Here is a 19,418-nt window from a genome sequence, read left to right as displayed (position 1 = left end):
TTCCCTGAAATCTGGGACAATTTCTTGGGAGGAGGAGCCGTGAAAAAAAGACAGATGGACTCCAAAATGGTCCAGCTCCGCTACTTCGCTAGCTCTGTCACCACGGGCAGATCACTAAACTTTCCAAGGCCTCAGTTTCCTCACCTATGCAATGGAGATGACCGTCAATGCCCCACATTGTGCTGATCTAGAAGAGATGAGAAGTGGAGCTAAGGTTTAGGGGCTTCCCAAACGTGAATTATCATTACCCTTCCTTAACTCGCTAATTCAAGACAGGTGCAAGTCCTTTCTCAGTCTCCTCTCTTTGCTCATCTTCAGAGTTCTTGGCCACCTCCAGAGTTCCACCACTGGCACCCTTCGCACTGCCCTCCTCCCAGATGGCTGCTGCTTAATTTCCCGTCCATTACAGTAGTTATCTTGCCTCGCTGTAAGGACTGGTGTGGGCTGCTCCGAATTCTGGCTATTTTCCTCCTGTCCTTCCGACTCGGCACCAGGGTCTGTCTCAGTATACTGAGAACGCAGCGCGTCAGGGCCGAGCTCTTTACTGGTGTGCTCCGCGCTCCGCAATGCCAGCGCCAGGCGCACACCCTGCAGAACGTCCCGCCTCTCGAAGAGGGGTGTGACCCGCGAGTTTAGATAGGAGGTGCCTGCTGTAGGGTACACCCCGCAGCCCTCGGAGCTTTCTCTGTGGCGCAGCCTCTCCGCCAGAACCGCGTGCGTGCGGAGCAGCTGGGGGCGCCTCAGCACCGGGGCGCCAGGGCCCTCGCCCTTCCGCAGCCTTGACTCCAGCCCTCCGCTCCCGCAAGTCATGAGGTTGCCCTTCTACCGCTGCCAGAACACCACCTCGGTGGAAAAGGGCAACTCGGCGACCATGAGTGGGGTGCTCTTCAGCACCGGCCTCTTGGGCAACCTGCTGGCCCTGGGGCTGCTGGCGCGCTCTGGGCTGGGGTGGTGCCCACCGCGTCCACCGCGCCCGCCGCCCTCGGTCTTCTACGTGCTGGTGTGCGGCCTGACGGTCACCGACTTGCTGGGCAAGTGCCTCCTGAGCCCCGTGGTGCTGGCTGCCTACGCTCAGAACAGGAGCCTGCGGGTGCTTGAGCCCGCATTGGACAACTCGCTGTGCCAAGGCTTCGCCTTCTTCATGTCCTTCTTTGGGCTCTCCTCGACACTGCAACTCCTGGCCATGGCACTGGAGTGCTGGCTCTCCCTAGGGCACCCCTTCTTCTACCGACAGCACATCACCCTGCGCCGGGGAGCGCTGGTGGCCCCGGTGGTGAGCGCCTTCTGCCTGGCTTTCTGCGCCCTACCTTTCGTGGGCTTCGGGAAGTTCGTGCAGTACTGCCCCGGGACCTGGTGCTTTATCCAGATGGTCCACGAAGAGGGCTCACTGTCGGTGCTGGGCTACTCTGTGCTCTACTCCAGCCTCATGGCGCTGCTGGTCCTCGCCACCGTGCTGTGCAACCTGGGCGCCATGCGCAACCTCTACGAAATGCACCGGCGGCTGCAGCGGCACCCGCGCTCCTGCACCAGGGACCGCACCAAACCCCACGCCAATGAGAGGGAAGCGTCACCGCAGCCTCTGGAGGAGCTGGATCACCTCCTGCTGCTGGCGCTCATGACCGTGCTCTTCACTATGTGTTCCCTGCCCGTAATTGTGAGTCCCGGGCCCAAGACAGCAGGGAGCTGGGACTGTCTGGCCGTGGATGCGGGGCAGGGTGGAGCGAGCGAGCGGGATGGACGTAGCGCCAGGCGAGCTGCGCCCTGGGCCAGGAAAGTTTGTTGCTGAGGTCCCCAAATTGGATTTCCTCCACAGCCCCCAGATACAACTCAGCTTGTGGAGTGAAATGAAGGAAAGTTAAAGAAAGGAAGGGAAAGGCAGCTTGACCGTGTCTCGTTAGCTCAGCAAAACCCTCTCCATGTGGCAGAACTTCCTCCTTTCTGCTTCCTTCTGGGGAGATCTCGGGATCATTTTTGCTCCTTAAGAGGAGCAGAACTTAGTTTCTCCTTGGCAACAGAAGCTCTCTACTCCCCGACGGCTGGGTGATGTTTTATTTTGTTAGACTCGCTCATGACTTCAGTGGTATGAGAAATGGGTGAACGGCGTCTTGGGGAGGGGGTCTTCTTCGCGGTGTTGGCATAGAAAGGGAAAATGAAGTTTAATCTCGTCAGAGTGATTTGCAGATGCATAGTTTTAATTTTTAAAAACGCCTGCGTAAGCTTTGAGGCGCCATGGCTGCTGTTTCTGGTGCTGCATCCGCCAGGGATTGTGGTGATGGAGGCCGAGGCTCTTTGTATGTTTTAGTTGCTGGTGTCGTTTTGATAACCTGTCTTGACGGGTTCTGATGTATCTTGGCAAGTGAGGTGACATGAAAGCCAGTATCTCGGGTTTCAATTTAGTAATGAGGATGGCAGTGGAGATGGAATTATCTCGTCGTTTCGAAGGCATTTGCCCCTGGAACCCCCGCCAAGACATCTGGGAGTAGGTGAGGCTCGAAGAAATTTTTTCAGTGTTTCTCCTCTCCTTTTTCCCACCCCCAAGGTACCTGTTGAACAAAAACAACACTTAAAGAAATTCCATTGCCAGTCCCATGTTTTCGAAATCCTGAGACTTCTGTCAATAGGGAAAGTTGTTAAATTTCTTCTCAGAGTGTAGCAATTTTGTATATTACTCTCAATGGTGAATAAAAGGGAAATACAAAGTGATTTTTCCTTTAAATGAAGGCCTGACTGTGTGCGGGAAAAGAAATCTTGAGCATCAGCATGCATGGGGAAACAGTATGCCCCCAAAATAAACAAATACATAAATCTATATCTATCTAAATATAGATATAGGTATAGATGACATATAGCAGTGTTTTTCAAACTTTAACCTGCTCAGAATCACCATCAAGGCATCTAGAAAAGCAGATGGCTGGACCCCATTCCCCAGAGTTTCTGATTCAGATATTTTTAAAGAATTTTCATTCTTAACAATTTCCCAGGTGATATGCAAGCTCTGATGCAGGGATCACATTTGTAGAATGGCACTCTGAAAACAGGATTTGGCAAACCACAGCTCACAGGCCACAGCTATCCTAGCCACTGTTTCATATCTCCCTGGAGTTAGGAATAATTCTTAGAAATGAATCTCTGCAATCAATTTGATAAGGCCCAAGAGCTTTGAGCTTCAATTGAGCCATACAGTTCCAAGAAAAATACTGTTCTAATAAAGCACTTTATTCTTTTTAGTAGATATATTACCCAAAAAAAGTACTTAATACATTTTTAATTCCATCAATAATAAGTTGTGGAAATGTGTTTTCTCTCATGTTATATTAGTACCCATCAAATATTTATGATCTTTCCTCTTGGCCCATAAAACCTAAAATGGTTACTATCCGGTTCTTTATAAAATCTTTTAGGGGCTCCTATTTTAAAGTTGGGACCTCAATTATCTAGATGCTGTGATAAAACAGACAGTAGCCAAATGCGTGGAAATTTTGACCTGAGTTTGAATGTTTTGGTCAGATCAATGCAGAAAGCAACATCATACAATGGAAAGAACATTGCATTTGGAAATGTCCCTAAAGGGACTTGGATAACTCATAGAGTGTTGTGAGGATTGAAGGAAATGGAATTGAAAATGATTTTCTAAAAAACTTGTAAAGTTCAAATATATTTAATGTTGACAGCATTCTTCACAAATTCTTTACCATTTTCTAGAAAGAGTAAGGGCTTTAGCTTCAGACTCGAGTTTGAATCAGGCTTTATCACTTACTAGCTATGGAAGTGGCTAATTTACCCTTTCTGACCTCAGTTTCCTCATCTGTAAAATGATTTTAACCATACTTGTTCTATCAGATTGTTATGAAGATTTGAAATTATTTACAGAATATAATATTCATCACCTAAATCAGTGCCTTGCCTCAATAATTAGCATCATTCTTACCACGATTTATAACTTCCATGTATTATTGTTGCCTACTAAACATTTAAAAAATCAAGAAATATTATCTTCCTGGGAGATAGTGCTATATCTAGGGTAGTGGCTCTAAAACTTTATTTTGGTCTAAGGACACCTATATACTCTTAAAATTATTAATGACCCAGACAGCTTTTGTTTATATGGATTAAATCTATCAGTATTTCTCATACTAGAAAATAAAACCAAGAAATTCTAAAAATATGACTGCAAAACAAGATAAAATGTACTTCTGTGGTTTTCCACAGGTACAAGGAAAATGTGGGGATTTCAAAATGATCTAATGAATGATAGTAAGGTTACAGACATTATAGCAAGTAACATGGAAAAATTCTGTTAAGAGCACAAAAGTACTGAAAACACTCTGAAAACTGTGTGTGTACTCTCAACCTACTACCTTAAAAGGACACATTGTATAGGTATTAGAGACTTTACACTCTTCTAAGGAATGGACCTAGCAATTGTATCTGTATCTGAAAGGGGAGACATGGGTGACAGTAAGTTACATAATTAAATTGGCTTAAAAAGAAAACACTTGATATGAGTTTGTTTTCCATTTGTCCCTTTCTCCTCAAAGTGGAGTGTGGAAAATATAATTCCAAACATTTGAGAATGCTTGATTAGTTAGGATCTAGACAACTGAATAATACTGGTGTAATTAAAATAAATAATTTTATTTTCTAGGCATTATTTATTCATGTCAGTTCCACTAGGTTATTTTGACTTTCAAGTCACTTGATGTGTATTAGAAATGTATTGTTCATTGGGGCGTGGTGGCTCACACTTGTAATCCCAGCACTTCGGGAGGCCAAATCAGGAGGACTGTTTAAGCCAGAGTTTGAGACCAGTGTAGCCAACACAGTGAGACCCTGCGTCTATAAAAAATAATAATAATAATTAGCCAGGTATGGTGACATGTGCCTGTAGTGCCAGTTACTTGGCTGAAGTGGGAGGATTGCTTGAGCCCAGGAGGTCAAGGCTGCAATGAGGCATGATCCTGCCACTGCACTCCAGCCTGGGTGATAGAGTGAGACTCTGTCTTTAAAAAAAAATAAATAAATAAACACAGGCATTTTTAAAGTGCTCAATGAATCGGTGTGAGAAGAACGCCCTCTGATGGACTTCGGAGGCATTGAGACAATGTTGTTGCCAGCTCTGCAAATGGACATCCCTGCTGGGCAGCCCTCTCGGGCTTCTGATACCCTCTTCTATCCAGTCCATGCATTGTAACAAAGCAGACCTCGCCCTCTGCTCTATCCCTTTAAATCCACCTCAGACCCTTTTCCCTGGGCCCATCCCTTGCCTGTTGTCCCTTAGAGGCCTCCCACAGCCTCCTTTATAAGGAGCATCTCACCCATTCTTTCTGCCCCCCAAACTGGCATAGGCACAAGATCTCTCTCATGTACTCAGGGTGTTCTCTATCTCTTCTCTGACTCCATGGATTCTGACAAGCAATTAAATAGCTTATACTTTACCTGGCTTACAGACCTCTTACTCATAATACCTAATACATACATGCATACCCTCTCTCATCCATCCCTGCTCCCCCACCAACCCCCAGGACATTGTGATTTTCTAGGGTGAAAATATGTTTTGTTTTGTTTTTTTGAGACAGTGTTTTGCTCATCTCCCACCCAGGCTGCAATGCAATGGCACCATCTAGACTCACTGCAACCTCTGCCTCCCACATTCAAGCATTCCTGCCTCAGCCTCCAGAGTAGCTGGGATTATAGGCACCCACCACCATGCCTGACTAATTTTTGTATTTTTAGTAGAGACAGTGTTTCACCATGTTGGCCAGGCTGGTCTCGAACTCCTGACCTCAAATACCTGCCAGCCTCAGCCTCCCAGAGTGCTGGGATTACAGGTGTAGCCACCATGCCTGGCCTGAAAATGCTAGGTACCTTAGAGAAGGCACTGCGAGTTGCCTCTAAAGCTCATGCCATATTCTCTTTACTTACACTTTCTTCCTATTATATCAAACTGGAAGTTTGAAAATTCAATCTAGTTAAGTATTCAGCAATAAGGTGAATTTTAAAAATCATACTCCTACAAACTTTTCATCAAGCGTAATGAAAGACAATATTTATGTTATGTTGTTTATTAAGATTCCCCCACTGCCTCCCCCTTGCCCGACTTCAGATTGAAATAACAGCTGAGTCCAATGTAAGGTGTCTTCCTAAGTACACTAGATGGGAGTGGCTGAGCCTGCTGAAATGCTCTATAGAGAAGAGAGTAGAACAGTAAGGAAATGATTAATGGGAAAACGCATCTTCTCTGGCAGATGCTCTCTGATTACCTCAAATGGGTCCAGTCTCTTACCCATATCCCTTCTTACTAATGTTGAGTTTACACACTTCCTGTTACATTAGAGTCCATTTATCCTATTACGGATTTAGAATCATAGTAGGCATAGAGAATGTAACAGAAAAAAAAAAAAAAAAAAGGTGGCCAGCCTTAGGCAGAGTGGGAAGCAATGGTTGTGCTGGTCTAGAGATCAGTGTTGGCTGAATGGAAGGAAAAGCTGTTGTTTGAGGCATTTTGCAGAGCTCCAAGGAGGCTACCGACACCTCAGGGAAGATCAAGACAATAGGAGCTGGTTGGAGCTAGGAAAGACAGCCTTATATTTTTGTGCATGTTTTGCCTTCTGGATTGAAGAAAAAAGGATGTCAACCATGATAAGGTAACAATCTGTGCTAAGAATAAGTAGAGCAATTTACACTGGTTGAACAGTTCTTTTTTCCAAGTCATCTCATGTCTTTTCATTGTCAGATCTCCTGTGTCTTCACATTGATTAAAAGCTTCCATTTTATTGGTGTCTCCATACATGTGACATTTCACAGGTATGACTTATTTCTGAGAGAACTAATAGGAGAGGATAGGAAGCAGGGAGAAGAGAGAAAGGAGAACTGGAGAAACTACGTGTCAGGATGCTAGCTGGAAAGAGACTCTGTATATATGAAAGCATGGTGACCCTGTTGGTAAAAGATTCAGTAGATCGTAGATCTCCATGGCCTGGCAGGGACCTAGAAACTTGAGCCAGGCAGGTAAAATAGCCTACAAGAACTTAATCATACAGGGTCTCCGGCCAGTACTCCACCCCACCTTGCAGGTCTGCCCCCCATCTTCCCAGCTCCCCACTTGCACCCACCCATCAGCTGCAGTGGCCTTAGCTATTTGTAAATGTACCAAAAATGAGTATTTCAAGCTCAGCTGCCATGTTCTTACAGAAACTTAGGTGAAGTAAGTGAATTGATTGCTATCAGTAACGTTTCCACATCATAATGGAATGTTTTTCTTCAAAACAGTATCGTGCTTACTATGGAGCATTTAAGGATGTCAAAGAGAAAAACAGGACCTCTGAAGAAGCAGAAGACCTCCAGGCCTTGCGTTTTCTATCTGTGATTTCAATTGTGGACCCCTGGATTTTTATCATTTTCAGAGCTCCAGTATTTCGGATGTTTTTTCACAAGATTTTCATAAGACCTCTTAAGTACAGGAACTGGTGCAGCAATTCCACTAACATGGAATCCAGCCTGTGACAGTGCTTTTCACTCTGTGATAAGCTGAGGAATACAGCACATTTTCAGTCAAAGAACCACGATTTAAAAAAAAAAAAAACTTATAATTTAAATCCTTAAAAATTATCTCCCATAACGAAAGCATGTATATGTATTTTCAAAAGTATTTGATATATCTTAACAATGTTTTGTCATGCAATAGTCAGGAACCCCTTCAGTGCATTTTCATTTTGTTATTAACAGCAACTAAAATTTCATATATTGTAACCAATGTTAAAAGTCTTAAAAAGCAATGGTATTAATTGTCCCTGCATTTGTACTTTGTACTTCGTGGCCCTAATTTTTTTAGAGAGGTCTTGAGATGTATGGGTCTTTTAAAATATTGTACAAACACCACCATTTATGATTATGTGATGGGGGCGCTCTTAAGGACAATTTCTTACCCTATTCATTTTTGATGAAACCTGATTCATTGAGTTTATATCATCATTGCCCCTATTTAGTTCATTTCTTTGCCAATTGATCTAAGCATAGCCTGAATTATGATGTTCCTCAGAGAAATGAGGTGGGAAATATGACCACGTCAGGCAGCTGGAGGGGCTTTCCCAGCCACAATCTGGGAATACTTGCTGCCTCATGAGGAGACCTGAAGCTATAACTAGACACAGAGCAAGATAAGACTACAGCCCACAACCCAAAGAAGCAAAAATCCATTTTTATCTTTTGAAGTCCAGTTTCTTTTGTATTGAGTCAAGGCTGCAGTAGAAATCAAACTTTGGGGGTGGGTTGCAAAATATTCTTTCAGTTTTTAGAACCTTCATTTTATAAAAGATTTATCCTATCGATGGATTCCTGGGTGGAAGGATTTATGCTTCTTTGAAAACCAGTGTGTGACTTACTGTAGAGCCACATTCACTGTTTGACGGTGTGGCACAGTGGGGCATCTGGCACAGTGAAAAGCCCACCCAGGACTTGGTCAGCCTCAGTTGATGATACTGACAATGGCCTTAACATCTACCTTAACAGCTACTTATTACAGCCATATTCTGCTCTGTGGAGACAGTAAGACCTTAGGTTCCAAGAACTACTTCAAATTACACTTTCAAAACTGGAGCAGGATACAGCTGCCAAGGAGCACAACTGAGCACTTTAATAGCAATTTAAAAGTTTACAAGGGTCAGCAGCATGATGACCTAAAGGGAAAAGTGGAGGAAACGTAGCTGCAACTGAAATGGAGACTCTAAACCCAGCTTGCAGGTAAGAGCTTTCGCCTTTGGTAAAAGAACAGATTGGAGAGCTTAGAGGGGTTTCAGCACCTCGGGAGTTCCTTTGGATCCAACACTCTCTGGGACTCCAAGATGCAAAGCCTGCTACATTTGCATAGTCTCAAGACCTCTAGCCGGAAGTCCCTTCCAAAGACAAGAGTACTCATGTTTAATTATTTCCAACTTAGCAGCAACCTCATTTGTTTCACCTCTGGTTTTTCTAGTATCTCAGAGATAGTATAAAGCTGGATACATGTATATAATTTTTTGGTATAGCAAAACTGTGAAAAAGGCAAATTAGGAATACAAGAAGTAGAATTTGACAATAACATGATGAAAAAAATGTAGTTGTTTTTGAAATTTCACTTTGGTTTGTATCTTCAATGTGTAAGTATATGTGTTTTATTGTCAGAGGAAGAACATTTTTGGGGAGGTATGTTACGATAATTGTCCAATTAATTTGAAAAGTCTCCAGATGAATCAATAAATATAATTTTGTAATATTTTGTCGAGGCAATTACTTTTCTTTGAACGAAAGAAAAGGGCTTGGTTTTCTTTTTTGAGCAGTTGCAATATTTCATTGTCTAGCAGTTTCATAGTGTGAATTTTTATATACTGTCCAATTAACACTTATGTTACTTTAAACAAGCTTTCCTAGACTTAGCTAAGGACTTAGTGCTCCTTTTCGTTTTATACAAAATGTAGCTCTATCATCTAGATAAAGTCCCTGTTGAGTTCAAACCAACTCTTCAGTGATGTTCATAGATTTATTCATTAATTCATTAAATAATTGACAGAGACCTTGTGCTAAGCAGTTGGTTAGATGCTGAGGAAAAGAATAAAAATAAGACTCAGACATGGTTCATGAGTTGCTCATTGTCCACTAGGGAGAGAAGAGTGTAAACAATTAGGATACAGTATAGAAATCCTCCACAGTATTGTGAGTGAGCATTTACTATTAGAAGAGGAGGCCCAAACTAGGAGCCACGTGTAGGGTTGTCAGGAGAAATTCACAGGAAGAAGATGCATTGAAAGTCAAGTATTGAAAATGAGTAGGAATTTTGACTCTGATTGAAAACTGAAAAGAACACAAAGAGAAAATTTACATAAGAGACAATACATGTGGTTAATAAATGTAGAAAAATATTCAGCCTAATCAAAGAAATGCAAAATTAAATCAAATTATACAGGACCTAACCCCCCCCCGCCACACACACACACACACAAACTATGACTCTGAATAACAGAGGTTATTCAGAGAGGAACATTAATATTCTCCTGGCGAGCTCATAAATGTGTATACCCTTTCTTGATCGAAACCCGACAGCGTATCAAGAGCCTCAAAGGTTCTTTTCTGTTGTTCCAGTAATTCCATTCTAGCATTATCTTGCAGAAAATAATTAGTAGTCCTGGACAAACAGCAGTATCATCACCTGACACTTACTACAAATGCAAATTCTTCAGCTCCACCTCAGACCTGCTGAATCAGAATCTCCTGGGTGGGGCCAGCAATCAGGGCTTTAACATGCTCTCCAGGTGATTCTCATGCATATTAATGTTTGAGAACCACTGCTCTACCCAAAACAAAAAAAGAAAATACCAAAAAAAGACAAGAAAATATGTGATAGACTCTGTTTCTCTGAACTCTGATTCTCAGATCCTTTGAGGTGTAGATACTCTCCCATACCTGAACTTCCACAGTGTTTTTATCTGTAATGTTCTTAGGGAAGTTACAGCTTTTAAATATCTTTCAAGAGTGGCAGCCATTACTGATTCTTTCCCAAGTTCAAAGTTCTGATAGCATTGATAAGACTGTTCTTGCTCACCTGGAGGTAAAGATGCTACCTCGGCAGTGATATTTCTTTGGCCTCTTGTAAACACTTACTGGGCACTAAGCCTGATGTTGTTCCCTTGTGAAAGAAGATAAACTAAAGAGCCTTCATGTATGAAAATATTGTCAAGGATTGTATATCTAAAGTGAGCTTTCATTAGGGATTAATATTTTCTAGCTCTCTATGGGAGAGAAATTTCCACTGAAATATGTAAAGCTATTTTTAAACTTTCATAATTTGACTCTTGTCAGGAAGTATTATATGTTTCATCTTTCTTTCCAGGCATTAAAATCCTTGTGGACTAGTCATCTATTTTTTTTTTTTTTCATTTCTCTTAGTAGTTCAAACATATTCTGTAGAAGAGCTATAAATATACCACAACTATATTGAATAAAAGGTGTTCTCTCTCATGATAATCCTAAAACATATGTCTAGTCAATAAAAGGCTGCTGTATGGCTTGGTTAAAGATTCCTCTGTATCTGATGAAGAATGTTCTCATATCACCATATAAGGATTTTTCTCTTAGGCTATCCAAAAGCGAAAATAGTACATATAGGAGAAAAAAATTTTTGCTCTATATTATTTCCTACTGTTACAGACATTATCTAAATTAACATGTATGTGTCAGTTTTCATCCAGAAAATAGCAACCCATACATAATGAAATTAACAACATAAAAGTTTGTTAATTAGGCAATCTTAACATTGTAAAAACAACTTTGTCTTATTAGAATAGTGTTGAGTGGCCTGCTCTTTAATTATTTTCTTGAGTGAGACTAGGATTGCTGGCCTGGGTGTTCCCAGACTCTAGGTGGAGGAAAGCTGAGTGCAAAGGACGGGTGGTACTATAATTAGGCTTCCTCTCCCAACCATTTCACAATAGCCAAATTCAGTGGAATGAATCAGCAGGTCTCACCTGATATCAGTGAGGTGAACATTCTAGTCTTCCAGATATTTTTTTTAAAACTGCACAAACTCAGGAGTAAGTCTAACCTTAAAAATATTTGCAGTGGCCGGGCATGGTGGCTCAAGCCTGTAATTCCAGCACTTTGGGAGACCGAGGCGGGTGGATCACGAGGTCAAGAGATCGAGACCATCCTGGTCAACATGGTGAAACCCCGTCTCTACTATAAATACAAAAAATCAGCTGGGCATGGTGGCGCGTGCCTGTAATCCCAGCTACTCAGGAGGCTGAGGCAGGAGAATTGCCTGAACCCGGGAGGCGGAGGTTGCGGTGAGCCGAGATCGCGCCATTGCACTCCAGCCTGGGTAACAAGAGCGAAACTCCGTCTCAAAAAAAAAAAAAAAAAAAAAAAAAAAAAAAAAAAAATTTGCAATGAAGGTATTTAGAACCTATCATGCATCATGCTCTGGTTACAAATAGGGAGAAGATATAAGCTTTTTTTTTTTTTTCTACTAAAATGCCTCAACCAGTGAAGACAATAAAACACAGTCAAGTCAAAGCTCAAAAGAAAGTATTTTAAGTCAAGTTCATAGGGTCTTATGATGATCTTAAACTCAGTAAGCACTTGGAAACACAAGACAAACTAGTAGAAGTTAAAAATTATACAAAGTAGTGTAAATGTTAGAAAGTACTAAAGTATGAGTCAGGTTTTAAAACAAGCCCCAAATCAGCAATAATTGATGTTTTTAGATTAGTCTAGCAGTGCATTGTATAAACACCTAGGCAAACAATAAAGTTGGTAGCTTACCAACATCAATTTCTTATCACTACAAAATAGAATATGGAAACAATAACTGTCATGAAACACAATTCATAATGAATTTAGAAAATACTTTTTATTCCCCCAATTTAAAAAATCCAGAGTTCCCATTTAGATTAAAAAGATAAAGTACAATGATTTACTGATTACGATTGCGTGAAAGTAAAATAAATCTTGGGACCCCAAATTCACTAAGCCAAAGGGAAAAGTCAAGCTGGAACTGAGTCACACCAACCTGCCTCCCATTTTGGTTCCTAAATAAGACGGCTAAAAGGATAAAAAGCTGCATACCTCACTCACATTTTGCCCACAAGGAAATTCCTTGGCGCCCCAAGACTTTTCCTCTAAATTGTTTCTGTTAAAGTTCATCATGGCAATGTGAATCCATAGCTTTTCTCTACAGATGTAGGGACACAGGCAAGAACTCAAAGTCATCCCTCTGCCCACCTGAGACAAATGCAGATCGGATTGTTTTCTCTGCTCTATTGTCTACATTATCTACATTATGTAAAAATGCACATTCACTGAGCCAAAGGCATGAGTGACTGTTTTCCCCTACCTCCCTCTCACATGAAAATTATGAATTTCTCAGTATCTTTTCCGTTCCTCTTTAAATACTGAAACCTTCAAAATCATTTTTGGAGAGAGGAATATACCTGTCTCCCAGGTGTGTGTCCTTAACTCTGGCAAATAAACCTCCAAAAATGACTGAGACTTACCTGGGTTATTTTCCTTGATTGACCACAGAGGGATCCTGAGTGAAGGTGGCCCCGGTCTGCAGCAGCTTTCCTACTTGTACCAGCTTGGGCTCTTTATAGCCCAAACCAATAGGACAATTTGCTGAGGTCTGGGACCTCCTCCCTGCAGGAAGTTGGGGGTCTGAGGTTTAATTTGGTATTAAAAAAAAAAAATCTTTTTTGTTTTCTGGGAGTTTCTGTTTGCTTCCACCAAGGAAGGCAAGCTTGTCTGCTTCTTCATCAGTCGAGAACAGTCTTCAGCTTGAGCCTCATCACTAGAAAGGGAAGAAGCTGAGCTGGGATTCTGTCTTGTAAATTCTTTTTTTTTTTTTTTTTTTTTTTTTCGAGACGGAGTCTTGTTCTGTCGCCAGGCTGGAGTGCAGCTGCGAAATCTCGGCTCACTGCAACCTCCGCCTCCTGGGTTCAAGCGATTCTTCCGCCTCAGCCTCCCGAGTAGCTGGGACCACCGGCGCGTGCCACCACGTCCAGCTAATTTTTTGTATTTTTAGTAGAGACGGGGTTTCACCATGTTGGCCAGGATGGTCTGGATCTCTTGGCCCCGTAATCCACCCACCTCGTCCTCCCAAAGTGCTGGGATTACAGGGCAAATTCTCTTTAATGACTAAAGTTACTGTTAACAACCAGCTGGTCTTAATTTCTCCTTACATTTAGAGCACTCAGAAATTGTATAATTTGTGTGATTGTTGTTCGTTTTGCTTAGATGTCTTATCTATTTGTTCCTGTCTTGTTAGGGTTTTTTTTTTTTTATGTTTCGGTCCTTCTCTTATTGGATTTGGCCAACTCTAAACTCTCTAGCTTATAAGTATGGAATTTTCCTCTCCAAAGAAATAAGAGCACCTTGCCCCTCTCAGCCTTTCCCGGCATTCTCAGGCAACTGAGAATTTCATGAGGGTGTCTGGAAGAAACATTCCCTAAGGTGTGCAATGGCTCTGAGGAGAATTTCCCCTTAGAAGAACATACTTAGGGTGTGATCTCAGCTAGCAGGTGCGAATACGTAGCGCAGGTGCAAATACGTAGCTGATCTTCTGCACCTTGAGCCCCTGACACACTGTGACAGGTAGCCACAATATGAGTGGACCAAACCGGTTCAGGAAGTAATGGCCCTGAAAAGCTAGTTCCCCACGCAGCACACTTTAGATCCAATAAACCCTCCAACTTGGTCAAATCTGAAGGAAAATTCTAAATTATGTAGGAGGCCTTTAAGTTGGCTAAAACCCCCACAGCTGCGGAACACCAAGTTCCACTCTTAGAAACTCCAGCCCTGTATATGCAAAAACACTTACGGTGAATTGTGATGCAAATATTTAATCAAGTGGACCACTATAACCAAGGCAGATACTTACAGTGGCCTAGATGGGGATCTTCTGAGATGCCCAAATTAATGTACCTGTGAACTAGCATGCAAAACACAGGCACAAAAACGAAACAAGCAGAGTAGGAGAGCTACTTTCAATGGTACCTAGAGAGTAGCAAATGGGGAGAAGATCATGTCCTTACAAGAAGCCAACAAACAACTTAGAAATGCTAACCAAGGACTCTGTGATGTTCTATCTCTCTTAAAGAAATCCTCAGAATCCCTTACTTCCCCGTGGCACCTCCCCACCTCCACTTACATCCCCACTTTACCCCTGACCTCTCTAAACTTCCTGGACCAGATCTGTTCCCTCCTCCTGCATGTGCCAATTCACCATCTTCCCCTCCTTGATGCCACTCAATCAACAGAAGGCAGTAGGGAGTCTAACTTCCAAGACCCTACCTCCTGACAGTTCCCTGACAAGCGCCAGTGGCAGCCTCTCATATGGAAGATGAGGAAAAGGGGGACCCTGCAGGGACATTGCTCTTGATCACCCTGTTTCAGGAACAACTGGTAACACATAGGGGAACCCCGGTGATTGTCTACCAACCCTGGTCAAAGGCTGAGTTGCAGGGCATAAAGAATTTCTGGGCCCCCATAAAGATCCAATTGTGTTTGCCCAAGAATTTGAGTTCATTATCAGAATCTGTGACCCAGACCATTCAGACCTCTAACAGCTGGTACACATGTTGGTCTCAGAAGCTAAAGCTAAGGAATGGCTGGAGAAAGCACAGTGGTCAGACCCTGTAGCAGACTTAACCCCTGAAGGCCCAATAGAGCCATAATAATCAGCCCTCAAAAGTCAAGAACAAAGACACAAAGATGCATGGGAGTGAGCCACTGCTCTGTTAAATATCATTTCTTCAATATTCCAAAGGGTTGTGGATTGCAATAAAATCCAGCAAAGCCACCAGAACCCAAATGAACCAGTTTTAAATTATTTTATACATTGTGACCGACATAATATGCTCCAACTAATTAACTTATACTCTTTCGCCTGGTCTTTCTGACAAAACCCCTCATGATTATGTTCTGATGACTGACCAACTTCTCACTCCCAGGACCTGCCTACAAAAGATGCCCCTGGATAATGCTGAGATAGAATGGTATGCAGAATGGGTCTTATTTAAGAGGGGAAGATGGAAATTTTAGAGCAGAATATGCTGTGGTTACTTTACTAGAGCTTATTGAACCAGGTCCTCTTCCCCAAGCCAAATAAGCTTACGGGGCCGAATTGATTGCCCTTACTCAAGCTTGTCTACTGCCCAAAGACAAGGCTGCGAACATACGCTGGCAGCTGCTATGGACTGCTTGTGACTTTGGAATGTGAAAGGAGAGAGGATAGTTAATCTCCTCAGGGCAACCCACAAAGAATGGACAACCAAGTATCAGAGCTGTTAGAAACTATTTTCAATCAAAACTTTTGAAGACTGTAAAAAAATCCCAGGTCACTCTACATTGGACACCACTAAAAGTGGAGGTAACCAATTTGCTATTGCTACAGCTAAAAAAGCAACATTAAAGCCACCAGCCCCAATCCAAGAAATGGCCATAAAGCCTGAAACACTTAAAAACATGTTGAAGGAAACCTAGAGTATGGCCCCAACAAAAGAGAAATCCACTTGGAAACAGACAGGGGGATACCCGTCGCCTGAAACTAAAATACTGTATGGACCTAATAATAAATCATTATTCCAATGGGATGTCAGGTACCCCTTATAGAATATGTTCATAATCTGACACATTGGAATCCAGATAAAATTATATCCTAGTGTAAACGATGTTACTGAAAATCATCCTCCACAGTGGCACAAAAGTTTTACTCCCAGTGTGGTGTTTGTCCTAAGAATAACCCAGGGAAGCTTCTCCATGAGGCCCAGGGTCATTATGGCAGCTTAATTTTATCCAGCTCCCATTCTCTCAAGGTTACATGTTTTAGTAATGGTCTGCATGTTTTCCCATTGGGCTGAAGCTTTTCCCTGCAGGAAAGCAACATCAGAAGCTGGAAAATCTTATTAGAAAAAATTATTCCACTATGGGGAGTCCACTGCGAACGTCACAGTGATAGGAGAACTCATTTTACTGGCCAAGTTATTTAAAATATTTGTAAAATTTGGCCCATATTTCAACATTTCCATTGTGCCTACCATCCCCAGTCCTCAGGGATGCTGGAAAGGACCAATGGAATAATTAAAACACAACTAGCTAAGTTCATAAATGGATTTCACCTCCATTGGCCTAAAGCACTCCTTACACTCTGGTCTACCTTGGAAAGCAACAGCTTTCCCTTTATAAAATTATAACAGAAAGGCCCATGTGTATGGGAACCAAAATAACCAACCCAACTTTTCTCAAGGGAGATATATCGCAATATTGTAAGGGACCCATTCATCATCTTTACAAAAGCCAAGATTTGGTAAAGAATTCCTTTCATAGTCCACTCCCTGAAGACAAGGTTCCTGGTTATGATCTTCAGCCTGGAGACTTTGTCTATTGGACAAGATATTTAATAAAGGACTCCCTTCAACCTCAATGGAAGGAGCCATACCAAGTACTGTTAACTAATCCATGTACTGCAAAATCAGAGGGTATAAACTCATAGATTTACATCTCTCATCTTAAAAAGGCCCAACCTCCTAAATAGACTGTAACTCCTACCAAAGATCTTCACCTCCAGTTCACTAAACATCAACCTTCAATCCAGCATTAGAAGCAGATGATAGCTGTTGTGGACATCTTAAACCCAAGACACAGTACTAGGCCTGTATACAAAAGAACACCTATGTGTATTGCATAATAGCGATTATAATTACTGTCCTAGAGATACTGGCAACTGCTGTCTTATATAGAACAGGGAGCTTGCCTTGTCTGATTTAATGTCTTTTTAGTAGTTAAAATGAATTTCACAACCTTGCTTCTATTTACCCTATGTCTCTACACCTTCTTACCACTGTCACCCATTGTTGCCCATGAGACAAATCTGTTTTTACAATGCGCTCAGGATTATGCGGACAGATTATAAAAGGATGCCTGCTTGATATGTGGATTCATGCCTCTTTCCACTGGCTCCAGCTTGCCATGGTGGGTATCCCCCTTCCAAGGTCAGGACTACATAGAATGCCAAAATTTATTACATCACAGAAACGATCTGGTATCCTTAGTGCTGGATAAGCATAACATTCTTAAAACCAGGGACATGGGAAAAGATTTTCAAGGGAAAGGACCAGCTCACCAGCTCTCACTTTAGCATCCCCCAATCTAAAAGAGAAGGTGGTAACCATGCCCCAAACAGCCCATTTTCAAAATGGGATAATGCAAATTGGGATGGGTTTATCTGGCTCATCCCTTCATTTGACTAACTCAGCCAAAATGCTCCTTTATGCTTGGAACAAGGAAACCACCCCAAGGACCAATGGCCAAACACTACAAGAGATATGGGGTGGATACTTGGAGAACGTTGTGACCACATTATCATATGATGAGACACTAACTGGCAGGCCACTGATTGGGGGCAGCAACCAGGTATTTATTGGATAGCTCCAAAAGGGACATATTGGCCATGTGGCCCTAACTTATGGCCTTGGTTATCTGCAGGATGGTTAGGATGATGTTCCCTAAGTTATGCCTGGGCACAAGGACGAGTAATTTGGACCCTGCCAGAACCAGCAAACCTTTTTCATTTACAGTCAGTCCCGCTGGACACATTCTGTGTTCCAATGGTATGATCACTTAGCTTCAAACTTCATACCACAAGGAGGTCTTAAAGATGTTATCTGGCATATAGAGGTCTTAACAAATTACACACAAAAGGTTCCAAATGATAGCCGCATGGGTATCTGTTTGCTAAAAAATGAGGTCTAACTTATGAGAAAAGCTCTGCTGCAAAACCATATGGCCTTAGATGTACTCACTATAGCCCAAGGGGAAATCTGCACCATCATAAAAACTGAATGTTGTGTTTATATTCCAGATAAATTACATAGCATAACCTGACTTATGACTGATATGAAAACCCAGATAACCAATCTGTCAGATCCAAAACCCTCATTAATGGATTAGTTGAGCGGCTGGTTTTAGATCCTAGGGAAATTGGTGGCAGAAGCAATTGCTTCTAATAGGAATAATAATAATAATTTGTGTTATGTCCTGTTTTTGTTTACAATGTTGTTATGGTATGTGCAGATTAGACGACATTCAACTGAAAGGGCTAGAGTAATGATTGCCCAAAGAATTGCTCTAACTGAGGAGGCAGCAGTATAGCCTGACCCAGCTTCCAGGTTTGCTTTCCCTTTTGCTGCTATATCTCTCATCTAGTCCCTATGTTTTTAATTTCCTTTTTCCTTCTTTCCTCTCCCTATTTTAATCTTCATGGGACATGATCTCCTAGAAATGAACCTTCTTAGCAAGGTGGGACCTGAATTTCTGGAAATAAACCATCCTAGTAATGAGGGACCAGCTCAAAAAGAAAAAGAAAAAAGCAAGCTGAGACTTAGAGACACATTTTCCTTCTAAAACACTTTCTCCAAAAAAAAATTTTTTTTTTAAAAAGGGAGTAATGTGAAAGTAAAATAAATCTTGGGGCCCAGAACTCACTAAGCCAAAAGGAAAAGTCAACCTAGGAACTGGGTCATGCAAACCTGCCTCCCATTTTGGTTCCTAAATAAGATGGCTACAAAGATGAAAAGTTGCATACCTCCCTCACATTTTGCCCACAAGGAAATTCCTTGTGGGCCCCAAGATCTTCACCCTAAAGCATTTCTGTTAAAGTGCATCATAGCAATGCGAATTGAAAGCTTTTCTTCACAGGTTTGGGGGACATAGGACAGAACTCAAAATCATCCCTCTGCCCACTTGAGACATATGCATATATGACTGTTTCCTCCGCCCTACTGTCTACATTAATCTTACATAAACATGCAAATTCGCTGAGCCAGACAAAGGCAGGAATGACTATTTTCTCCTACCTCTCTCACATGAATATTGGGTATTTCTCAATATCCTGC

The 19,418-nt window shown here is 42.1% G+C and overlaps 1 protein-coding gene across 1 annotated transcript; it reads left to right on the top strand.

The window, feature by feature from the left end:
* The first annotated feature begins 681 nt into the window (after positions 1-681).
* On the top strand, positions 682-9,410 carry PTGDR (prostaglandin D2 receptor). Its single transcript, XM_003930524.4, has 2 exons — positions 682-1,654; positions 7,270-9,410. Exons 1-2 carry the CDS (start codon positions 809-811, stop codon positions 7,501-7,503), a joined length of 1,080 nt encoding a protein of 359 aa, XP_003930573.1. The 5' UTR covers positions 682-808; the 3' UTR covers positions 7,504-9,410.
* The last annotated feature ends 10,008 nt before the right edge of the window (positions 9,411-19,418 follow it).

Source organism: Saimiri boliviensis, chromosome 2 (assembly GCF_048565385.1).
Source record: "Saimiri boliviensis isolate mSaiBol1 chromosome 2, mSaiBol1.pri, whole genome shotgun sequence".
In the NCBI taxonomy this organism is placed as follows: Eukaryota; Metazoa; Chordata; class Mammalia; order Primates; family Cebidae; genus Saimiri; species Saimiri boliviensis.
The sequence above is the reverse complement of the archived record's forward strand: the minus strand, read 5'-3'. Positions and strand labels throughout refer to the sequence as shown.

Bases quoted from the DNA above. Each gene is read 5' to 3' on its own strand.
- PTGDR (XM_003930524.4), top strand. From the start codon at position 809: ATGAGGTTGCCCTTCTACCGCTGCCAGAACACCACCTCGGTGGAAAAG. The intron at 1,655-7,269 runs GTGAGTCCCGGG...TCTTCAAAACAG, and splicing joins TGTGTTCCCTGCCCGTAATT to TATCGTGCTTACTATGGAGC.